At 36.2% G+C, this 24,892-nt stretch overlaps 1 protein-coding gene across 21 annotated transcripts in view; it reads right to left on the bottom strand.

Moving 5' to 3' along the window:
* The window catches only part of KCNMA1 (potassium calcium-activated channel subfamily M alpha 1), a 426,636-nt gene that overhangs the window by 182,626 nt on the left and 219,118 nt on the right, over positions 1-24,892 (bottom strand). For 13 of the 21 annotated variants that reach the window (XM_041475751.1, XM_041475740.1, XM_041475717.1 and 10 more), the window contains one exon: positions 9,370-9,393. The exons of the other annotated variants lie outside the window; for them this stretch is intronic. In XM_041475751.1, coding sequence (XP_041331685.1) covers positions 9,370-9,393 — 24 coding nt within the window. The remainder of the gene's footprint in view (positions 1-9,369; positions 9,394-24,892) is intronic. 21 annotated transcript variants of the gene reach the window in all.

Below are 24,892 nucleotides of genomic sequence, written 5' to 3'. Positions count from 1 at the left end.
GGGGGGGGGGGGGGGGGGGGGGGGGGGGGGGGGGGGGTCGACCTCTTCTCCCAAATATAAGTGACAGAACAAGAGGAAATAGCCTCATGTTGTGCCGGGGGAAGGTTAGATTGGATATTAGGGAACAATTTTTCATTGAAACATTGTCACACATTGAAAGAGGCTGCCTAGGGAAGTGGTTGAGTCACTATCCCTGCAGGTATTTAAAAGATGTATAGTTGTGGCACTTAGAGACATGGTTTAGTGGAGAACTTAAAGGTCATTTCTAAAATAAATGATTCTATGATTCTCTAATATTTGTAAGTACTTTGAAAGAGAATCTCTGATTATCCATACAATTTTTACAACAAAACTAGTAGTTATGAAGCCCAGTTGTACAGTTACAATAGGCATAAACTACTTCAATGAACAAGACTGACTACAAGAGTGGTAACAAAATAATTCCATTTAATTTTACAGATATGGGGCAAAACTTTGACAAGGTGTTCCCAGCATCCTTAAAGCTTTGCTGCAATCAACACCGAAGCCAACACTGTGCACAACACTTTTACCACATGATGTACCACCTGTCATTTCAAATCAAAGGACCTTACTGCTGTTTAAAGAACTATTTTTGTCACCCGTTTACATAATGTATTTATTATTCTTGCTTATTTCTGGTTGGTTTAAAATGATTCTAATGCATCAAAATGTTTCTACTAGAATTATTCCTTGAACAGTCATAAAATGAGTGGGAGAGAGCAAAAAATGCTTTTTAATGTTTTGTGAAATTGTTTCTGTGAGTATATTAATATGAAAGTTCCCACAGAAGCCTTCATATATTTCCAGGATTTTTGAAATTGAAACAGAGTTGAAAATAACTTGAGTGGGTTTTACTGTATCATTTCACCTCCTGGCAGGAGCTGTAAAGCCCATTGCAAACTGCAGATCAAAGCCTTAGTATGAACTTAGAACCTGTGTCCCGGTGCAGTCACTGCCATTATGACCACACAGAATAAGGAGAAGGAGTTGCACACTCATTCTGACTTTCAACCAGCTTTGCAATCACAGTGACAGCTGTCTGGATGATTTTACATTAAATGTTCCCCACAATAATGGGAAAGCTTTTGTACACCCAATTCAGCACTTGAAATAACTATACAATATGCAATTTACAGTTCTTCCTAGGTAAGGAAGTGGACTCTTGTATTTTTGGCACATCGTGTCAGTCTGCTCCTAATGTTTTTTGCCTTTTTTTTTTCTCTTACTTTTTAAGAACAAGGCATGCAAAGACTAAGATGGATGCCAATTCTTACCTATGTATATTTTTTTAAAGGGAAAATGTTTATTTAAAGACATATTAATCTAGTTGCATTTTGTCAAGTGTTTTGAAGATATGTATATAAAATTTCATAAACCGCCACAGAAGAAATTACTTCTACTGCAACTTCAAGAAAGTATTGATGTTAATACCTTACTACAGCTGCTACAACTTCAAAACTTTAAGAAGCTATTGAAAAGTTTAGAAATTCAGAGAATTTTCCTAATTTACAATTGTAAGTTTTGCAAATCTGCTTTCTGAATGGTGGAGGAAAAGCCAAATCCATTACAGAAACAAGATAAAATATTTTTTAATATTTTTTAATTTTTTAAATATCAATAAAATAAAATATAAAATTTAAAGTAGTGATCATATGAAAAATCAGGAAGTTTTTATTTCCTGTATTCAGGACAGTTTTTAGACTGCACAACAGAACATTATATGGAAAACCAGTAAAATGTGCACTTTCCAATGTCCACTGAGGAGAGTAAAGGAGGAATGTCTATTGAGGAGAGTAAATTTTAAAATGAAATTATAGCTATGTACAGAAATACCAGTTGATGCTGCTAAAACATAAATAACACAAATAAATAAATACATAAACAAGAGAAACCACTCGATATTTAGAAGGTCATTAGTATTGCATCATTTGAAGACATTCTACTTACTGCATTTTCCAATTGTGTTTCAATGCAATTAATATCTATCAATTTGGGCATGTAAATTTTCTTTCTACGTAAAACTGCTTAAAGTGGTGGGGTTTTACTGGAAGCTCCTCTTTAATATTGAATTCCCTCAAATTTACTTCTAGAGCAAACCAAATTTTATGAAGTCTAGAGTAAAAAAAATTGGCACAAATTTGATATAGGAGTGTTTGTTTATACTCCTTTAATGCATATTTTGAACAGTACAGCAAAAAGGAAAATTAAGTTGCTCATGGTTAGGGCTTTTAAACTCTGATTCAGTGATGTAGTACTAAAGTAAAGCTATAGAAAAGCCACATGTATCATTTAGTAAAAGCAATTTTCATTCAAGGGAGAATAGTTTACTCCTTTATGGTTTAGTCACACAGCCCAGAAGGGAATAAGCAGTTAAAACCTTCTTTACTGAAACAGGCATGAACAAATAGCAAAATAACACAGATGCCTATCAAATATATACCTCAGGGAACAAATATCATAGTTAAAACAAATCACCAAGACTAAATTAGAATCAAAGATGTCAAAAATCTTAAAAGGGACAGAGAGCACAACATACATTTTCTTACTTCAAGTGGCTTCCTCACTTATTAACCCTGTGAGTTCCACAGTAAGAAAAACATTATTTTCTTACAGTATCTGTATTCATCTTCTAAACACAAGATGCTTGCTAAATGCATCTCAGTTTAGAAAGCCCTTCTTTGAGTCATAGCACCAATAAAGTTTTTGACGACAAGTATCTTCTAAATTACCTCACTCTCCCTTGACATGACGTGGTGCACCACTGGGGAGCTGTTGCTGCCAGCACTTTCAGTTAGTGCTGCAGCAAGTGCAGGCAGAGTTACGTTGGTTTCCTTCCCAAGGAGGAAGGACAGCCAGCTGGATCACCAGGACAAGGCACTGGTGAAGGCAAAGTGAAGATTCACTTCGCCTGTAGGAGAAGTGCCACATAATCTGCTGTCACAGCCCTAAGACCTGGGTCCATAAAACTCTGTGGGATCATGACATCACTGCTTAGAGATATTTTTCTGGAACTAGTGAGTGAGGGAGTAGCAATCCCTTTCTTACAGAATTTTGTAGACAATTATGGCCTGATAACTGAGGATGAACTTGTAATTATTTCTTGTATCTTATATTATTTACATTTGAATCCTATTTGACCACTCAACCTCCTACATCTAAATTCTTAGCTGTTCCCCTAAACACATAGAGAGCGGGTGAACTTTCTGTGCCCCAAGTGTTTCATTGTCAAATCCCTGAGTACTTTGCCAAGAACTTTTCTTTTAATTCTCAATTCTGACTCTCCTTTACTCAATGGATGAAACCATATTTGTGTTTCCACTCACAAAACCCCCTCAACTTCAGCATGTGAAGAATTTATTTTGGATACTCTGTTTTACTATCTTTGTTTCCATCTCCTTTTCTGCAGTCTACATGCGGAGTGGCGTCCCTTCTTCACTTTTCCTTCTGAAAATAGTTTGATGACCTTAGACTCATACACACTAAGCTGTCTTTGAACTATATCACCAATCAGAATCCTCTTTGTTCAATTTTAAAATAAGTAAAATATAAATCTAATTAAAATAAAACTGCCGAATAATGTGAAATAAAGCTATCTTCCAAGATTTCTTACACTATGTTTAACCTAGACTTTATAACTTGCAAGTACTCTGCTTTTCAGAAAAAAAACCCCAAAAACACTTTAAGTGTCTGTTGTTACTTCCCTTTTCTAATTTCTATTACAACATCTGCTATTCTTGAAAGCCTGATAGATCATAAGCTGGCATTAGAATATTACCCTTCTATTTCTAACCTAATTAAACAAATGCATCATGACTCATCTGTTCTGCAAATGCTTTCTACAACGAAGTCCTTCTATGCAATATCCCTAATACCTTGGGAGGGAACCTTGGCAAGCTCTCAGACTAATTTGGGGCAAAATGAACAGGCTTCCCTATTCTCCTTCAAAAAAAATTTCAATATCAGAAGGAAAAAAACAGCAAAACCAGATCAATAAGTATTAATTTGGCATAACTTTGTCTTTTAGTAAACATTTTTCTCAGAATCAGAGATTTTTTTTGTCTTTTGATCCTTTCACTTCTCTGCATCATGTCATAAAGAATGGCGCTTAAGAGTTTATGTTGTTCTTATTGTTCCCTTTGACTGAAATTTATTTAAAATTTAAACATATATTTAAATGCTGTGTCTTGGCAGTTTTCAATGCAAAATTAAATCCATTTAGAAACTAAGACAGATATGGATTTCCAGTGTGAATGAAAAAGAAGCTCCTAATTTTAACTTCTGTCACATTCACATACAAAATTAGGAGGCAAATTTAGTTGGTCCAACTGCAGAACAAAGGTCTGCTTTCCTGATGCCCATCTAATGCTACCAAATTTACAGAGCTATTTGCAATTGGCAATACACCAAGTGACAGTCAAGTAACATTGACAATAATTTTTTACCTAAATGAACTAATAACATTTTGTAAAATTCAGCATAATGCTGTCAGTTTCAATCTCTCTTTCTCAAGTTTTCCATTAATTTGAAGCACATCATGCTTCTTCACAGACTCCCCAGTAAATCATAAGCCAACGTTCTACAGCACTCAAGCAAAATCACATTGGACTGAGCTAATTTCCTCAGCCCAAACACAAAATAATGTACAATAACAAAAAACTTTTGCTTATAATTTTATACTGAATTCTTGGGATATACAGAAAAAATGCATTATAATTGCTCACTCTGAAAACAACATCATAATTTCCTCAGGATGCGTGTCTATTCACTACTCTCTGCATCATGTGTCTTTTCTAATTTTTCAAACAGAAGTCAAAGGAATGTCCCTAAGAACAGCAAAACACCCAGGAGCTCAGTGTTATAACAGGCTGAAGTGAATGGCCTAGAATCCTTCTCCATAACTTCTGACTTCTTTCAGTAGCACATAAATACAGAGCAGGTGCTTTCCTGCAAAATACCCCAGTAAGATTTTCATCCTAAGATAACTTAAATTGAAAACATTTGCTGAGAACCTCATAGATAAGTAGAAAGAGCTTATTGTTTTATTTTGCATTACATTCCTTAATTGTTCATCATGAGCTAAGAACACTGGCAACTAAAAATAGCATGACATTACCTGGACAAAACAATCTCCCTGATGACAAATCAATTCTAGGAAAATGACAGCACAACAATGCCTGGGACCACATTTTTAATTAAATAAAAAGGATTTAATTTTAATAAAAATGATTTCGTGTGAGACTACTAACATCCCAAAGAGAAAAATATGATTATACAGTTTCAACTAACTTTACTTTTTTTTTTTTTTTTTGACAAATTTTAATAAGGCACTTCATTTTTATCTCTTATACTGATTGCATTATGAAAGGATTTGGTTGAACTGCATATCTCATTTACTGAAGTTGACAATCTTGATAATTTCTCTTCTTCATAATGATATCATACTATCACTTCTTGTCACATTGTTACCTAATAGTTTTTATCGAAGTCTCTCTAGGAGCAGTAAGTGGTAGCTGCTTACCCCAGAAAAGAGAAAAGAATTGGTGACATGAAAATGCTAGCAAGTCATAGGAATACTACTCCTCTTTCCATGCTGACACTGAACTAACAAATGGGAATTAATAAAGTTAGTGAGAAGTATATCAGCAGCATAAAACCTTTTCATTTATAACATACAGATAAACACTGCAGTAGATTCTTTGGAGAGATTTAGAATTTAATTTTGAAATTCAGAGTTTTTTAAACAGTAAATACTTTTCAGCCTGGCTCATATGGACCACTTACAGTCCTTGCATTTGCATGAATCAATAGAATGATCTATATATCAGATATTTCTAAAATTTCCTCCTTTTTTAGGAGAGGGCCTACAAACCACTGAACTCTTAGACAAGTGTCTGTTTGAATAAATTTATCTACAGCTACTCTTACCTTGCAGCAACAATGAATTCCTGAGATTCCTTGCTCTATTTGTTTGCAGCTGCCATCTCAACAGCCCACCATCATCATGCATTTCCAGCTCCAACTACTCCTCCATCTCAGTGCCTTTGATTATTCTCTTGATACTGTCATCAAACTATTAAAATTCTCCCTCATCTGACTGAATTATTTGAAAAAAATATACACAATGAACAAAAACTAGAATGTTCTCCATCTATCCTCTTTGATTGGAAATTAATATTTTTTCTTTTGTATATTAGCAAAGAACGGAGCTCTAATTTTCTGTTTGATATTCGTAACTGATTCCAACAAATGATTTTGAATGTACTTTCCATACATTTCTTGCTGGCTTACATACTGTAACTTAAAGAAAAGTAAGGTTGTCCTATGAAATTTAGTCTTATTTCAAACATTCTAACTGAAAATGACAAGAGTACCAGATAAATTGGAGTGTAAAATACTTACAGTTCATTCATCTGTCTGTCATTTCTAGAATTCCCTCCTATGGTATTGTGATGAAAAATATGTGGCTACTCTCTCGTTTTACTGAGTAGAAATAAACTTCAGCCTAAGGAATCTTATTTGGCTTTAACAACAGTGAATAATGTAAATGAGCAATGGAAGTCAGAAGTATAGCAAAGTAGTAGAAAACTGACATTACATTACTGGATCAGCGTCTTTGGTCAGGCTATCTAATAGCATGATCCAAATCTATTAGCAACCCTACAAAACCTAGGCACATTGTGTTAATATTAATTCTAAAGCAGTCCTAATACACAGTTACACCAGGCAGGATATATTGTTTCCTACATCATATGAAGGCAAAACATGAATAATGTAAATTCCTTCCAAAAATCTACACAAAATTAGAAGATATCTTCAATCAATCTTCATACAAATCTTCATAATTTCAGACGCTCCCTCTTGTTCCTTTTGAGGACCTCTTAGCCCTACCTACCCCATCAGTATAAAGCTTCTTTAAGGCACCTTGCTCAATTAACACCTAAGGTACATTTAGGGTACCTCAGGTCATGCAGCTCCGCTGCTCCCCTTCCAAATTATGAGATGTGCAGTGTATCCTTGTAACCTGCCATAAGGAAGCCTGTAGCTGTGTACCTGTTACACTTTACTAGCAAAATTGAACAGGTGACTTGAAGTAAAAAACCTTTCAACTACCAAGAATAACCATTTAAGATCTTTGATTATACCCTGAGCATCACAGTAGAGCTGTTTAAATTCCTCTGCTTTGAACCGGCTCTGGGCACAATCAAGGCCACATTCACTCCTAGCATGCATTAACAGTGATGACAATCCCTTCTACCAGTTTCCTTTTTTTTTTTTTTAATAGACCCCTGAAGAGTCTTAATTGCATGTACCTTTAATGAGTGAACATTACACAGTTCCTCTACCCATAAACTCCACTGCTGTGGTTTAAGTTCCACATCTACATAACTGCAATCTAGTAAATTTTCCTTCCTTGTTGCAGCTGTGAGACCTGATTATTTTCCACCACTGGCTTAAGTGCAATTACCATACTGTTAAGGCAAAATGCTGACTCTATGAAAGACTCACTGAATAGGTACATTTACTTTGCCAAATTTAGACAAAGAAGAAATTAAGAAAATACCTAAACTTTTCAGAAAAAATTAGCCTGAAGCCTGAGTGACAGTCTCACCCAGTGGATTTTAAAATGGGAAAGGTAAGACTGCTTTTAGGCAGATTAATGACACTATGCCTTTCTTTTACAGCAGTAACTTTATCTCCATTAACAAATGGAATAAGAAACTGCCTACAGCTGCAGCAGTTGCCAAATCAATTATTAGAATTCTGATATAAAAGTACTTTACATCAATATAAGAAGAGGATTATAGTGGAGTTAAAAATTAATATATAGTGGCCTTTTTTTCCTAACACCTCTCAAAATGGTTGTAACATCCATCACCTTTGTATCCTGGCTGCTGTGAATGAGAGAACAGGTCTGTAGCTGAACTTACACACTGAGCTACTGGAAAGTCAAAAGGACTGGTATAATAATCCCATGTCTACTGAGAGCAGAAATAATTTCATGTTACTGTACAGAGATATGTCTGACCTGGTTTAGAGTACTAACAGAATTTTTCTTCATTGTAAAGGGGGCAAAAAAACTAACTGCCATTATATGGACTCTAAGAAGAATATAAAAAAATTAAAGCCTAGGTAATCCTGAATAACACACATTCTTAGGGAAGCACAGCATCAGCATGTGGGTGGCATGACAACCATTGTAGAAATTACTTCCCTTTGGTACTACTTTGAATATATTGTATGTCTTCATTAAGTTACCTGCCTAAACGTACACACTAAGAGCATATTTTCACTTTACATATACACCTGTTTTCTATGACCATTTTTCAAATATCAAAACATTCTATATTATAGGCCCTCAAAGTTAAATTTATACAACCAATAGTACCTATTCATCAAGATGAATATTAATTTGAAATCCGTGCATTAATTCTGACACCAGAGAGTGCACAAATTGTAACTTCCAAGCATACACTAAATGTTTGCACTGATCAACAGCACTAGAAAAATTGTGTTCAGACACAATGTTTCGAGTCACTTCCCAGACTGCTGTTTCATCATTCTATCAGAAAAAAATAGGATTAGAATTCAATCACATCTTCTACCGTGTTGATGAAGGTTCATTTGAATACATTTAAGAACATATGAATAACAGATTGGTTAGAATTGTCACAATGTCATTTGAAAAGGAAATTTCAAGCAGGGTTACAACTCTTCATATGGAATGTCACCATGTGTTTTGTAAATCAATAAATTTTACATTATTTTGCAGGTTATTTGTCCTTTAAAAACCCCAAAACCCATTGGAGTTAAATGCTTCCTAAATTCTGAATTCCAAGAAATTATTATTTACAATCTTACCTCTTTTCACTGTCACCTGCTGCTGAAGTTGACAGCAGGGAAAGGTTTGTCTTTCTGATACTACTGGCACCACTCAGTCCTTGTCACAACAGGGTAGTCAGTACATCCTTTCCTCCTCACATCTTGACCACACAAAATTGTGCCTCTAGTCAATAAACTATTGTAATATGCTGGAAATTTTAAATACATAGACCTGATACATATTATGTCCTATTCATTCTATAATAGCTTAACTAAAGTTAGTGATAAGCATAATTTACCTTTGCCCAAACTTTCTAATGTTACGGTTTTGTCTTTGTTTTTAATTCCATTTCATGCACTTAATGCTCTAGACTGCATTCAGTGTATACATCATTATGTAAGCACATTGGCATGCACAGGCAATACAAGAATAGATTATAATTAATCCCATAGACAACCAAAAAAGGTGAAGTTGCATCATGCAATGAAACCAGCTTGGCCTGGGCTGCCATGCAGAAAAAAACCTACATCAATGAGTCTGCTGTACGGCTCCTAGGTAAGAGTTGATATGAAAGAGGTGAGTTATTTCAGCAATGAAGTCACAGGCTGAGAATGTTTATACTACTGTCAACAAAATACTGTACATAGCACCAGTATTACTCGGGGATGGGGGAGAAGATGCTTGGTAAGGAGGACAAAAAGGATGAGAAAGAAGAAGAGGAAGGAGGAATTATAAATTACAGTAACCAGTCTGAAATCCAATCGGTTCTTTTAAATAAGCATTTTGTTATTTCATTCAAAATAATTTCATTTGAGCTTTCAAAGTAAACCTGAATTTTCAGTGTATTTTGAAGAAAAAAAGATGAAATAATGAGATATAGAGCAACTTCAAAATGTCCAATATGTTCAGTAATTGATGAATAACTGAAGATCATAAACACATAGATATGCAGAGGTGAATTTTTCAATGCAGTGCACAGGATCCAAAACACACAAGCTTCACTGATTTGAATGCATAATCAATCAAACTAAATGAATATGGACAGTATAAAGGATGCATTGATATGTGTGATTTATTTGGTCACCTTTTGCTGCTTTTCTAGTAAAAGACATCCCTGGTGAATAAATGAGTGTTTTCTCAGAACTTCTGTTGAATTGCCTTTACCTTACTCACCTTCACAGCTGCACTGAACATAACAACATGACTGGAATTACAGAGTGACCACCTAGTCTGTTCTAAATCATGTACATTGGGCACAGTACCGCATAGCCTGATTCCAGAGAGTTCAGAAAGACCTAATTGAACAGGTAATTTATTTATTGCAGCATTCACTTGAGGCACTACCCTGTGATGATAAATGTAGGATTTTGTAACACTGTAATGTATTATTGTGTGTTCCATTACAAAAGTATTTTTCCATATTTATCAATAGGTATATTGTTTTCAAGCAATTTTTCTTAATTACTCTTAAATGTATATTATCATTCTATTTTTAGCACAGTTCCCAAATATATAAACTACTTATGCAGGGTAGAAATTCACACAACATCAAAAACTAGCTTTAACAAGAAAACTAAATTTCACTTACTGTATAAGGTTTTTAATAGACTCTATTGTTCCATTTGCAGTACAATTACTTTTGGTATCTTTGTTTTTATATACTAGTAGCTTTGTGAAATATCAATTTTTTAGTTAGTAAATTGTCACAGAAATTTAGATCAAAATAAAATGAAATAATTGACAGTAGAAGTAATTTTCTGGCCTCTTGAAATGTCTTAGAATATTTGCAGAGAAACCGGAATTTGACAGGTAAAAAAAATTTCTAAATTGCTCATTCCAGATATAAAACCTCCAACGGTACTACTCTTATATAGCAAAATTCACATTCTTTTTTCAGACAAACACTTCTAACCTTTTCAAAGGAACAGAACTTGAGTCAAGACTCATACCACTTTTGGCCACTGTGTGCTATTTAACAAGGCTAGGAGAATCTTTCATTAATTGCATCTTAAATATGTGAATATTTTCTTGAGTGTACAGGTATGCACTTACAAACTGCTGCAGAGTGCATGCAAATGTTATTGCCTGAGAAGAAGGTTACTTAGTCAAGAGCAATTAAAGCACTGCTGACAAAGCGAGAAACCCAGTAAATTGTTTTAGGCAAGCAGATGAGGAGCCCAAAAATTTTGGAACTCAGAGACTTCCAAAGTGTACCATTCAAATAGCTACTGCACAGCCAGTAATCAGTATTCTGGCATACACAGTATGGACTATAACATACATGTATGTATCAAAGCACAAATGATACACACTATATATGTACACTTTCCCATTGTTGTGGAAATAGAAGAATCTTTATCTTACTTGAAAAGCATTGACTCAGCAAAAGATTAAAAGCTGTCTTTAAGTTAATTCTTAATAAAATCAATACACCAGTAATCTTTTATTTAGCTATGATAGAGAATTCCTTGAGATTCACAGAGAACACAAAGCTGGTCTGAGTTCCACAATGTCATCACTGTGAATATGACCATAACATAGTAAACACAAAAGAAGAAGAATCATATCCTTGGTATCTGCTACTAATGCAGCAGAGCATGATAGAAGCTACAAATGTAATCCAATGATCAGGTTACAATACAGTTTACCATACATTTACTCAACAGTTCATTGTCCTACAAGCAGTGATTTTTTTTGCTATAAAACCAGCTAATTTGGAGATTCAACTATTAGGTTTAAGAAGAGATTCAGTCATCTGTTTTCTGATTGTAGCTAGGAACCAATCTCATGTTAGAAAAGTTTCCCTGCTTCAGCTGGAGAGAAGCTATCAAACTCATCTATTTCATAACAATCTAAAGTAGGAGAAATTTCTCTCTTTTGGTGTAGCCAAAAGCCATAACAAACTTTACATAGTTCATACAAGTCTGCTGCAAATTATGAAACCTAATCATTATGAAGGGTACTGTACTATTTAAAATAAATGACCAGAACTATCAAATGTAATAAAATTTCTGAGATATTTAGCCCTGGAGTCAATTCCTTCCAACCCCTGAACATAAAACTCCTTTTAACAAACCAATTACTGGGAAAGTTTAGTTTGACAAAACAGGGGATCCAATTCCTAGTTCTAGTTTTCTGTTTTGAGGACTTGGTTATACTTAACTAGGTAAGTGAGTTAATAAGACTTATGAACTATGTGACTGAAGATGGACATAAGCAAGTTCCTGGAACAACAGAGTCACTGGATTCATATCCATTAACCTGTGGTGATTTGAACAAGTACACTGCCACTGCATTTTAGCTACAAAACCAAATGCATTGAAGTTTTAAATTTTCCCTAGGCAGCAAAGCTTATTCAACTCACATCAGACATTCCTGTTTATGACAGAGAGCTGGTTTAGAGAAAAAGTTTTCTTTCCTATGAGCTAAGAGTGCCTTGAAACAAGCCTTGAGATATCATGCTAAAAGGGTCCACAATGCATGTGCTTAGTTATCCTTTCACATCAGGCTAGAATAACACCAGCCTATCCTGATTGCTGTAGCTGTTTATTTCACTTCTGTCCCCACCTCAAGCAAGCCCATTACTTTTCCTTTCCAAAATCCACTCACTCCCCAGCCAGTTTCTCTCACATAAAGAAAAAAAAAAAAAAACAAAACAAAACCAAACCCTACTATATCCCTAATGCTCAAATTCCTCCTATAAACACCATTTAAGGACCATACAACAGTTTGCCCATGTCTGACCAGGATTTTCTCTCTAATGTGATTCCGTACTTGCAGCAGTTCCATGTAAGTGAATTAGCACAACAAATATTACTAGCTGCTATGTTAAAGCACAGGCACAATTCTCTGGCACTGCAGAATGTGTGTTTGGGATAAGATGCACAACCACTCCACATGTGTTGATTTTATAATTTATTAAATATGTTACAGGAAAAAAAAAAAACAAAAAAAAAAAACCAGAAGAAAAGTTTTCCCAAAGTAAACATTGCAAAAGGGAATTTTAAAAATAAGTTAAAGCATTTCACATCCTCTGATTATCTGAAAATCCATATATACACAAACACTTGGCAAGGGTAGATATAACCAGGGAGCTTTGAGATACTAAAGGGAAAAGAAGGACACAGCAAGTGATATCAGAATCCAATGGCTGAACATCCAAACGTGGGTCTAGCCATGGGCTTAGGGAAGCTCAGGTAAAAAGGTAAGAATTGTAAGCTATAACTCATTCACATTTAGTTTCTGCTAGAACACGGTTTAGTAGGATTCTTTTACTCACTGAAAATACCATAAAGCATGTTACTAAATACTCAAAACACCTTCATTTCCAAAGGGCTTGTCTATACAGAAACAAGAAGAAACTATGCTAAAGACATTGGAGAACTAGGAAGAGTAGTGTCCCAGGACTTCTGGGAAAAGCAAGTGTGGATAATGCAGTAAGGACTGAAATGTAGACTTAACTAATCTAGCTCTGATGAGGACTGTAAAGAACATGTTTCTATTCAATAACTGCTTATTACAGAAGCTCATTGCAATGACCATTAGCCAGTAAATGAACTGGTATGATGGAAGATACATCAGGGTTGTGCTTTATGGAACAGTAGGATCCTTAAGTATCCTTTCTAATGTTAGATTAGATCACAGATTCCATGTTACAAACCATGTATGACAAACTTATGCACAGTATTATTGATGAGCGTGTCTGCATCCCCACCATCACTACTGAAGTCCTAGACATACTGGTCTGTGTGTAAAGACCACAAGCATCTTTGCTTGGTCTTTGCAGACCAAGCATCTTTGTGGAAACCTGTGTAGGTAGATCTGTCTTCTTTATGAGACTGCACAAAGATGTTTTTTAACAAAGCTGTCAAACTGACAGGTCAAACTTTGTTACACACAGAACCCTCAACCCATCAGTACTGTAAATCTTGATGCACACTGTACAAAAGTAACTAGACTGGCCGTAGAAATTCTTGGCAGGCTTCTCTCCATTCTTGCTGCTTGTTCAGATGAACACAGATTGCTAGACCGAGTATTCTGTAGTTCACTCAACCTCTTCCAGCAGCTTGCCAAGGCCTCAAGATGGGTTATATTTATCATACACAATGGCAGTAAGATACTGGAGGTTAAAAATTATCGCAACTTCACTGACAGGCAGGCTTTTACACAAAATCTGATGGTGAATTATGGCCTTATGAAAAACAAGTTGAAAGATGTGTTCCTGACTGATCATGATGCTACATCAGTTCCATCCCAGTTAAATACCTACATATATGGAAAAACCTCTGTGCTACCAGAAATATCGAAATTTGCAGTTGCATGTATTTTGAAGAACTATCCAAGCTCTATTCAATAAGTGGTTTTGTTTTGTATGTATATTTCTTCCCTTTCCCAAAAGGCATTATTATTAATATAGCTATGGAAAAAAAAAAAAATGTAAGTATCTTAAACTTCCTCCTTTGACCAATTTTTGGGAAAAACTGAGACAAGTTTTCATGCCAGCATTACCATCCTGTATGTGCAACAAGGACCACTACAGTTAGAAATGTTTAACAACTTAATACTATGCAACTGTGTAAGTGAAGTGTCATGGATAATTAAATACAAGCAGAGCCAAAATAGTCTATGTACCTGAAAAGTATGGAAAGGAATGTTTTTCCTTTGATAAAGACTGGCTATATGCCATAACTGATTATGTCTTTCTCCCTTATAAATAACATGAGCAGTTATAATGAGCAGCATAAATTTGTTATGTTGAAGTGTATATTGTAATTAACTATCAAAATATTTTGGGGTTTTCATACAAATGTTTAACATTACTTTCATTTTAGATGAACGGCAAAGGCTAAACACTTCATAAGAAAGAAATTACTGTACTTTTTTAACTGTAAAGTGGCCTCTGTCTTTAGGATCTATGTATTTTGAAATCTAATCCTCTTCTGCCTAGACATTTATTTTGAGTGTACAGGGACAGATACAAACCTTAAGAGAAACAAATCAAAGACTTAAAGGCAATGTAACTGGGAGGAGAATAAAATAGGGGAATACTTACTCTACTTAAAGCGCTTCAATGTTTTTTTCAATTAACTACAGTTCAAGCTCATGATATTCCTATAAATTACATTACAGAAATACACCTCACCCTAAGTGATTGCTATACATTGCTCTAAGTCCTGCACTGCCTTCCAACCTATTGTAAGAAGCCACAGGACATTTACGACATGTACTAATGGACTACCTTTTCATGTTAGTATAACATTATGAGATTAGTAATCTAGAAGAATGACAATTTTCATGGCCAGTATTTTCTGTGAGGGATTTCTCTTTTGATTTTTTTCAATCTGCTTGACAAAGCTCAAATCTGTAGAGCACAATGTACACACTACAACTTAATTTCCCTCATTTCTACTTCTTTTCCTTGTGAGGAGATAGATGACAGTGTCAGAAAAGTGGCATGATAGTCTGACACAGTTTTTTATTCACAAGTACACTCCAGCTAGATTGACTTCCACGGAAATTCTCACACGTGTTAAGATCACAAATATATGGATATTAGTATTTCTGAAAACAGTAAATGTATTAATAGTAAATACTTCATTAATTGGGAGACATGTATGAAAAGTACAAATTCTACATATGATTTAAAATGGACATTTGCTTCTGAAATACATATTGAAGTAAATTTGAATTACATTAGAACACAGGTAAGTTTAATCCAAATAAGATTGTAACTGTTCTATGCATTTTCTCATTCTATGTCAGTAATGATACAACTAATACAAATATAAATTTGTGGTTTTTAAATCCCTCTGTGTTTTTCTCCCCCTGCCTTTGGAGTGGCACAGGTTCCCCATTTTGTATCTTATGCTGCCAAATTTAGACTCACTCCCTTATTGTTATTCAGCTCGGTTAACTGTCAGTTCTTGTTTGTTGCCTGGCCACTCCCTGCTAAGTTGTCAATCCCTCTTGTCCCTACCCTTTTTCCCCAAAACCGTCCCTGCTCCTCCCCTCCCCAGATGTCAATCCTTCCCTAAACCTGCCCTTCCCTCCAGAACCTTCTGTGTCAGTTTTGTATCCTTTGAAATCCCATTGGTTTATTTAAGCCTTTCCCCCCCCTTAAGATCTTCTATTGGTTTACAGATTGTATTTCTCCACCTTGTGTTCCACCCTCAGTCCTCTCGATTGGTCAAAAATTGTATCCTCCCCCAAGACCGCCCCTGTTTATAAGTCAGTGGCTGCCCCTGGTTCAGGGTCTTGGGATCTTGGATCTGGGGAGTTGTGTCGCCAAATAAAGCTACCCCTGTTCCGACCCCAGGACCCGTGCTGCTGCCTCTTTGTTCATCTGCGCTGAACCTCCGCTGGCAGCTGGAATTGTGCAGGGTCTGCCAGGGGGATATGTTGCACCCCTGTTGTCGCCATTGCCGGGCCGGGGGCACGTAGCTCCCACGCCGTGACACCGGCTGACTGATATTTTATGAAAACTCCTTTGCCAGGATCTTTCCCCTCCTGAGGAGCTGAGGGCCTCAGGAAAGAAATCTAAACAATAACTATCTGCTGCTGTGGAATGCAACAGGCGCATCTTCCATTGGTCCATGTGGATTGTTTTCAATTGATGACCAATCATAGCCACCTGTGCCAAGGCTTTGAGCAGACAAAAGATTTTGTTATGCATGCTATTCTATTGTTGTTCTTTGTAGCCTTCCGGTAATTCTTTTCTCTCTGTTCTTTTAGTATAGCTTTTATGTAGTATTTTAATATAATATATACCATAAGATAATGAATCAGCCTTCTGAAATAGAGTCAAGCCTTGTGTCTCCACGCATGGAGTGTTCACCTCAACAGCTGACCAAGCCCTATAGAGGAACAAATGTAAAGCACACCTTATTTCTTAGATGACTGTTCAATTTAACATGATTTCCATTTCTAAGAACAGACATGAAAGTGAACAAGAAGTTTGAGAAGAACTTACAATGAAGGCACTGAGGACACGCCCAAATCCTACTGAACATTCGTTGCCACAATCCCCACATGCTTTGGTTTCTTTCCATCTTGTATGTTTCAGCCAACAAACTGACAAATTCCTAGCTGGAATACTAGCTTCCTTTCGTCTCTTCTGAATAAGCACCTAGCTGCATATGAGCCTCACAGAACTACTAGCTGTAGCTCAGATGGCAGTGCAGGCAGTGAGAAAATGAGCCAGTTCTGCTCTCTCTTCAGCAGAGGGCTGCTTTGCTCATCGTTCAAACCAAAATTCTGGAGAGTACATGAACTATTGAGTCAGAGGAGGCAGAAAATTAACCCAAGTAAAAAAGGGAAGTACCACAGACCCGTTCCTATTTCCCACAATATTTTCAAGGAATGATGATAGTAGAGGATAGACTGGTTTCACACCTCTCTCTAAATGCAAGAGAAGTCAATTCCTTATTCTGTTTTGTCACACAAGGTCCTACTCAGCCTGTGTCAAGCTGTCCACAGCGACAGCATGCAGCTGCAGGGGTAATACTGCCTTTGCTCTCTGCAGCAAAGCAACAACTATTTAGGAAGTGCAGAGGTACAGACAGGGGACGTGTCTCTATTAATAGTTCTGCCTGAGCTATGAATAAACTTCTCAATACATCTCTTGTGAAACTGATACCCTGATCAACATACCAGGACAGTGGTACCAGCAGTTAGCACTTCCAAACTCCAGGTTTCCATCTGCTGTTTTTCTTTTGGTTATGAGTTTATTTCTTCACCCAAATCAGTAGTTTGAAAGAGAAATAGAGCTTTATTTATTTTAATAAACCACCACCAAATACCTCTCCTCCTCTACCAAAAAATATATTTTCAAGACTTTATTATGATTAGGAAAAAGATTTAAATAAACAGCTATGCACCTGCATGAAATCTTACAGCCACATGCCATGAAGTTAATCCTCAGAATATTACTTTGTGTAGCAGGCCTACTGTCACGCTATGGTCTATTTCCATTGTGTGTTACCACATTTGATTGCATGGAAATGTCCCCTTGGAAAATTTTATTTCTATGCAACTGTTCCTTCATGAAAGGTTTTTTAAAGTTCTACATATGCATTTGTATGTACCTCATAGACTTTGCTTTTGCATACTGTATCACCTACTTGGTATCCTCTGTGAATGCCAAAAAGCATATAACTCCATAGACTGCTTTTCAAGATGTTGAGAAAAAGCAATCTTCAGTGTAATGTCTGCCAATTTTTAGATCTGAAACTCAGAGAATGAAAAATCTGCCTTTAAATAAATGCTGTCACTCTGCCAAATATACTTAATTTCTTCCCTCACATTTCTGTGGTATTTTACCACTAGCCTGTAGCTGTATGCTTGTTTACTAAAATTTTGGACTTCATTTTCTGTTCTGTTCTTCCTCTAGGCATTCAGTTCTGGGGGTGAGGGGTGTTTTTTGTTTGTGCACAGAAAAGAGGAAGGCTCCAAATGTTCATCAGGGATCAGCCTTTGAGTGAGGCACACTGATATTACAGCAGTCTCCAGACTTAGATCTCATGCAGGCAAGTAATTTATTTTCATTTACCTCCTGCCTGAGAGTTGATTTCACTGATTAATCTACACAGGCAGGTTCATTCCTGTCTCTCCAAACCCAATAATACTGTTAGTGACACTCCTAATCAATACAGAAGAATTCCAATTTACATTTCAATGTTAGTCACTTACACACAAAAATTCTCTTTCTCCATAAACCCAGGTTTTATATATGTAGCAACAAGAGTCAGAAAACTCCTTTCTGGTGTATTAATCAAACTCAGCCACGTACGAGCCATTACTGAGCTTTAATGCAAAACTTCCAAAAGGCTGTCAGTGTCCTGTTTGCTGTTGCACCACTGGCTGGCATCATCCTATCCCAGCACCTTGGTTTCAGTTTACTGATTGATTATTTAGCTGACGAATACAGACTTGGCCTACAATGTGAAGTGTTTTGTGCTTGACAGCTCTATTGATTATGATAACTAAGAACAAATAATAAGAATAATCATTTCAACGATTCTTTTATTAGAGCTTGTCCCTCTCAACAGCAAACATCAATGAGACAAAATATTCCTTAGCAGTTGGTGCAGACTTAGCTTTGTGTTTTGTAAATTGTCCCCTAACTTTTCAACAAATATTTGAGAAAAAAAATATTTATAAGGCTAGATGGTAATGGTCTTCAACCAGCTTGGCAAAATAAATAGAAGGGAATTTTGTCTTACTTCCATGATGACAGGAGGCATTCACTCCACCAACTTAATCCCACTAACCAATGCAGTGTGCAAAATTGCACAGGTAAGGCCAGGGGGTTTGGGCAGGAGGGGGAGTTGGAGGTGTAGAGGAGCCTTTTTCTGAACAAGAAAATAATGAAAAAAATTCTAGTGACTGTAATTATTAAAATATACCTACATAACTCTATGTATCTGCAAAGAAATCCTGTCCATTGAATAAATAAAGTCTTAAAGAAAAAAAATGTGTTTTACTAATTTCTCTGCTTTCTTCATAACTTCTGAGAGAATTTTTCAAGAGCAAGTAGAATAAAGGAAGATACACTGAAAGCACCCTTGTTAATATATTATATCCAGTTGTCATGCTCTCAACTTTACAGATAGGTAAATTTATTGATTTTTAAAAAGTTCTTGCAAAATTCAGCTTCATAAATTGGGAAGGGAGTAAATATGTATAATGCTCTGTGTGATCACAATACATATATTTGGCATTGAATATAAGCACCACACACAATGTTTTTATAATTTAAGCATTCTTCCCTTGCTTGAAGGCTTCATAATAGCTACAGGGCAGGTCTAATATTTAATTGTTGAGAGGGGCTCAGCCAAGTTAAACATTATAATTTTTTTAAACAGTATAAATGTGTCTAAATGTCATTTATGGTAGCAATTAAAAATTTTGTTAGTTAACACATATATGTGGAGAAAGACACTTTTGATCAATCTGCTGGCAAATTTGTTCATATTTCCACCTCACAACATGACTCCCACCCCACCCAAAATATTGGGAGATTATTGTTTCAAATGAGTAGTAAGCAACCATGATAGTGCTCTGTTGGCAGAGAAAATCATGGTTCTTGTGCCAGCTCCCAGAACATCATGTTTATCAGTTATGGCTTTGCAAATCTGCTCACATATACAAGATCTGAACTACTTGAGAAGAAATTCCCACATTTCTCATTACAACAAAGTACTTCAAGCTGCTAGAAGCACTACTACACTAAAGGACTAATGCTTCATACCAACAGAAAACGCATTACCTCCTAAAAGTATATTAAAAACTGCAGATTCTTGCAAGATCAAGACTCCGAATGTCACACTATAAACTCCCTGGGATTCAGTTCTTCCTACTATTCATTTACCTAGACAAAACCTTGGTAATATACAGTGCTGTATACAGAGAAAACAGACACTTAAAACATTCAATCTTCATATTTCACTCATGTGAACCCAAAGGATCTCATTACTCACAGATCAACTAGCAGAAAGTATTATCCATTAACCTCCTAAAAAACTGAAATGGAAACTGGGGTGTTTTTAGCAATAACTGCTTACAGAAAATGTATACAAATTTACTGTACACCTGTATATTCTTTTACTCTATTTCTGGGTTTAGTAGAGAAGAGATTGATTTCTCATTTTTTATGCAGCACAAATTACAGAAAGGTTCTAAAGGTTAAAATGCACAGGCCTCAGGCTTACCAGTAAAAAGAACGATGTTAAACTCCATTAAATACATTCTGTAATCATACCAACTGTTATTGGAATGATTAAGATGATGTATGGATACTAAAATCTATTGTCTTTTCTATCTGAGATTGCTTTTCCAAACACCACCAGGAAAAATCAGCTCACAGTACTGCTGCTGGTTTTAGTTATTATCTTAATAAAGGCTACATTTCCTATGTCTGTAATTCAAAAAGTTTTCTACACACATATGACCAAAATCTGAACTACAAATATATATCTTAGCTACAATATACAACCATACAACCAAAACTGCAATTTTGCTATAGGACAGATAAAATCACCAGGGATAATGCACTTGAGCTTGCCTAGTACTAAACAAACAAAGAAAGAATACATTGATGTGAAACACTAAAATACAGCACTGATTCTGTAGGTAAGGCAAATTATTAAAAAGCAAATTGAGTTTTCCTTTCCCCAAACGACTCTGCCTGTGCATCTTTCCTCAAGCTCTAAAATTGAGTTTATCAGTCTGGGGTCATTCACTGGGGGTTTTCCTTCCATTTGTTATTCATCTTACTCTAAACTCATATTCTGTACATTACACTCTACTTACCCAAAAGATAATCAACTAGAACCTCAGATTTACAGTGTTTAGAATAACAAACACAGCACAGAAGAAAAATTATTAGTCTTCTCCCCGCATTACCTAAAAACTTTGGAGTTACATGGAAACCCTTCTATCTTTTGATGTAAAAACCTCAGTTTGCCAAGTTCACCTCAGCTTTTCCAATATAAATGCTTAGTGCTGAAGAAAACTAAAGAAGACCACAGTTTATTTGTCAAGTTAATGTAACTACATGACATCTTGATGAAAGTCTGAATTATTATATATTAGCAGATGTTCTACCTGCATAAAACCACATTATTATGTGTAACAATTATTATGCATCTAACAATGCAGTAAAAATTACTAGGGAGATTTTCAAAGATTAAAAAAACAACACAACTCTGTGCCTGGTTGGTAGCTCACTCAAAGGCACTGCCCTTACTTAGAAGTTTTACCTACAGCTTAAAGGTATGCCTAAAGAAAGAATTAAGAGCAAACTGGAGAGGAAGATAGATTATACAATTTAATATGAAGTTTGGATTAACTGCTTCAAACAAAGCAATTATTTTAAGATGTCCTTGATTTGTGAATATCCCCAAAATTCATTTTTAACTGCTTTCTGGAACTAAGGCTCCACAGATTCTCTAACAAGTCTCAGAGCGCTCTGATGCCTCTTCACAAGTTCAGTTTTAAACAGATCACCAGATTTTGAAACAGAAGCTCATTTTTTCCCCACCTCTCTCAGCTAACATGCCTGGAAATTGCTGCCAAGCTCTCGGGGAATTTAATCTAGGTTTTATTTTATTTATTTTCACTACCACTGAGGAGTGACTTTCAAATGTCATTCCTTCTAGCACTGTTTTGTGCAAGGCCAGGGCACCAAGGGCCTGGCAGGACTCTGTGCTGGGCGCCCCAGCAGCGTCATTCCAGCCCGGCCATCAGGGAATGGCGAGGAACCAGGGAAACAGCAGGACCTAGGAACACCAACCCAGCCCCCTGCCACCACAATGGCCTGGGGTCCCCTGCCACCACATTAGCCTGGCCACTGTGGCAAGTGCTGCCAGCAATGGGTCCTGATCCTCAGGGGAAGGGCAAGGCAGGAGGGACGTCTGGCTGGACCCAGGGGGTCACAGCTGAAGCCGAAGGATGGGGCTGGGGCAGCACCTCTGCAGCGGCCAAGGTTCCGGGCAGCCTGTCAGCCCAGCAATGCCTGTGGGTGCCAGAGCAAAATTCCTTCCAGGCCTAAATGTGCCAAGTGAATATTTAACCCTGCAGAAAATGTTAATGGCTGAGAGGCAAAGGGATTTTTTTGATGGAAATATTGTCACAGGCTTATGTATAGAAAGTTGGCCAGGAGCTGCAAGATTAAAAATTGCTGCTTTTACTTTTAAGTAAATGCTGCAAAGTATTATTTGTGAAATTGATTTCTTAATCTCTCCTCCCCAGAAAGTGCTCTCTCAATTGACTTCAACACTAAAAATTAATTCACATGGCTTTAAGTAGTGAAAAAAAAGGACAACAAAAACACAACACTATGGCTTTTACATTAAGGACATAAATGAGGTGGAAAAAACTCAATATGAGCATTTATCTGTGTTATTTTATTTGTTAATCACTATCTAGTGTTATTTTAAAGAAAAAAATAATTACAAAAATATGTAGCATTAAGATAATGCCATTCCTATAATACTTCTTATGCATTCTGAAGGCACTGACAAACATACACCTGTCATTACCACACATAACAAGTAAGAGAACAATGGGATTGCATCTTCCTGATCCATTCTGTAATAAAAAGTTACCTTGCTCTATTCCAGAAGAAGTCCACAGATACACCAACATAATTCTCCTGTAGTTTAGACATGAGCGCATTTTTGCAAAATGTAGTTCTACAAATATTAGGAAAGACTATTCCAAAATTAAAAGAACAACAATAATACAAAAGAAATGAAAGAAAAGGTAAGTTTCTAAATGGTACTTTGATAACAGAGAAAAACAACAGGAATACATTTAGGAACAAAATATTCTGAACTCAGTTTATCAAAGTCCTGAAATGACTACTAGACTGCAGAAATTGTCGTGGTTTTCTTGGAGAACACTGACAAAAGATCGTAGGTCTACTGCTTGCTTGCTACACAGAAAATAAAAATTATTTCATAATGATGCTGGTTCTACAGATTTAAATACTAGTGTCAAATTTAGGAACTTTAAAATTTAACACAAAGTTGAAGAAAAGCATACTATTTTTATTTGTATGTTGGGGTTTTTTTTGATTAGCATCTTAGTTTGCGAGTCTTGATAGACTCTTTTGTAGGTTAACCTCTAAATAGCAAGCATTGGAATGAAACCTATGGAAACCAACTTTTTGGCTATGTTTCCTGAAACACCTTCAGCTTTAAGCCCAAAAAGAACTACCCATTTTTACTAGTTTAGTCCTACTTTTAGAGTCAAACACATTATTATCAACATCTGTTAGCAGAAATCAGCTGCAAAGAGATTAGCCAATGTTTGGGGCATCTTTTCTTTCAGCTTTTTCCCTTATTACCATTTTACATACTATGATTGCTTGGAAGCTTGGCGTGCGATATTACATCACAATGGCAGCTTACTGTAGGAGGAATAACTGAGTTCTCTTGATAATCACGTTCTCAGTGCCAGCCAGAGAGCTAATGGGAAGCCTGAAAGCTTCCCTTAGAATGAAAGGACTCGCATCACTGTTATTGCAGTAAACAGCTTTGCTACAAATCCAAAGCTTTGAAGTTCTCACTGTAAAACATCTGCCCTTAATTCAGCAGTTGAAAATCCTTTGACTCTACACACAAACCTCTCAGTCAACCTTGTCAAGTTACCTATATTTTGACACTCTGCAGAGTCTAGTAGAGATTTCCAAGCCTGCCATGTAATACAATCTGAGCTGCTGGCAGCTACAATTGACTTCACTTGCCGTGTCTTTCTGATCTCTGCTGCTAACAATACTTTGTCAACAGATGTCATCACATGTAATTGTCAAGAGGAGCCAATGTATGTGTTGTTCAGTTCACAGATTTCCTTCCAAAGATAGAAAATATGTGTATTATGCAGGTGGGCCCATTATAGCCATTTAGACACTGTTGAAGTGCACTGGTTATTCTGTAAGTTTGCTTCAGTATTCATTTTTAAAACAAAGCGATGCAACTTGCTTGTAGAAAGGGGTTTGACTGAAAAAGAAGAGGAAAAAAACAAAAAAAAGGAAAAAAAGCCCCTAAAACTGATCACTGTTCCTTCCTACCTGCCCATGAACAGGGGGATGGAATTTGGCAGCTGGAGAAGGTGAACTCTTGCATCCCTGGCTAGACTCCTTGGCAGTTTAACGATAGTGTTAACATTAAAGCACAAAGGCTCATGGCAAAATGTGAAATCCTCCATGTGCTTCTCTATGGCACTTGAACACGTATAAGAAAATTTTCCAGTATTATTTCCAGACCACAAATACTGAACTTCAAGATAGTGGGTGTATGCAGAATTAAAACATCTGTGCGCCCTGCCCAAATGGATATCAAATGCATGGAAACTGTGTTTCATTTTAAAAAAATATGCTATCTAATCCTGTCATGAATAGAAATGTACACAGCTGTCTGGTCAGCTGCATTCAGATCAGTTGATATGGTCAGCTCTCTTTTCAGAAAAGTAGCAGTATTCTAGTCACATAATAAAAAATATATTCTTACTAGAGCAAAATTATCCACATCAGAATTATATCACTCTCAA

The sequence above is a fragment of the Pyrgilauda ruficollis genome, unplaced genomic scaffold, assembly GCF_017590135.1.
Source record: "Pyrgilauda ruficollis isolate IOZ18807 unplaced genomic scaffold, ASM1759013v1 scaffold11, whole genome shotgun sequence".
Classification (NCBI taxonomy): Eukaryota; Metazoa; Chordata; class Aves; order Passeriformes; family Passeridae; genus Pyrgilauda; species Pyrgilauda ruficollis.
This window is presented reverse-complemented; position numbering and strand designations above follow the sequence as displayed.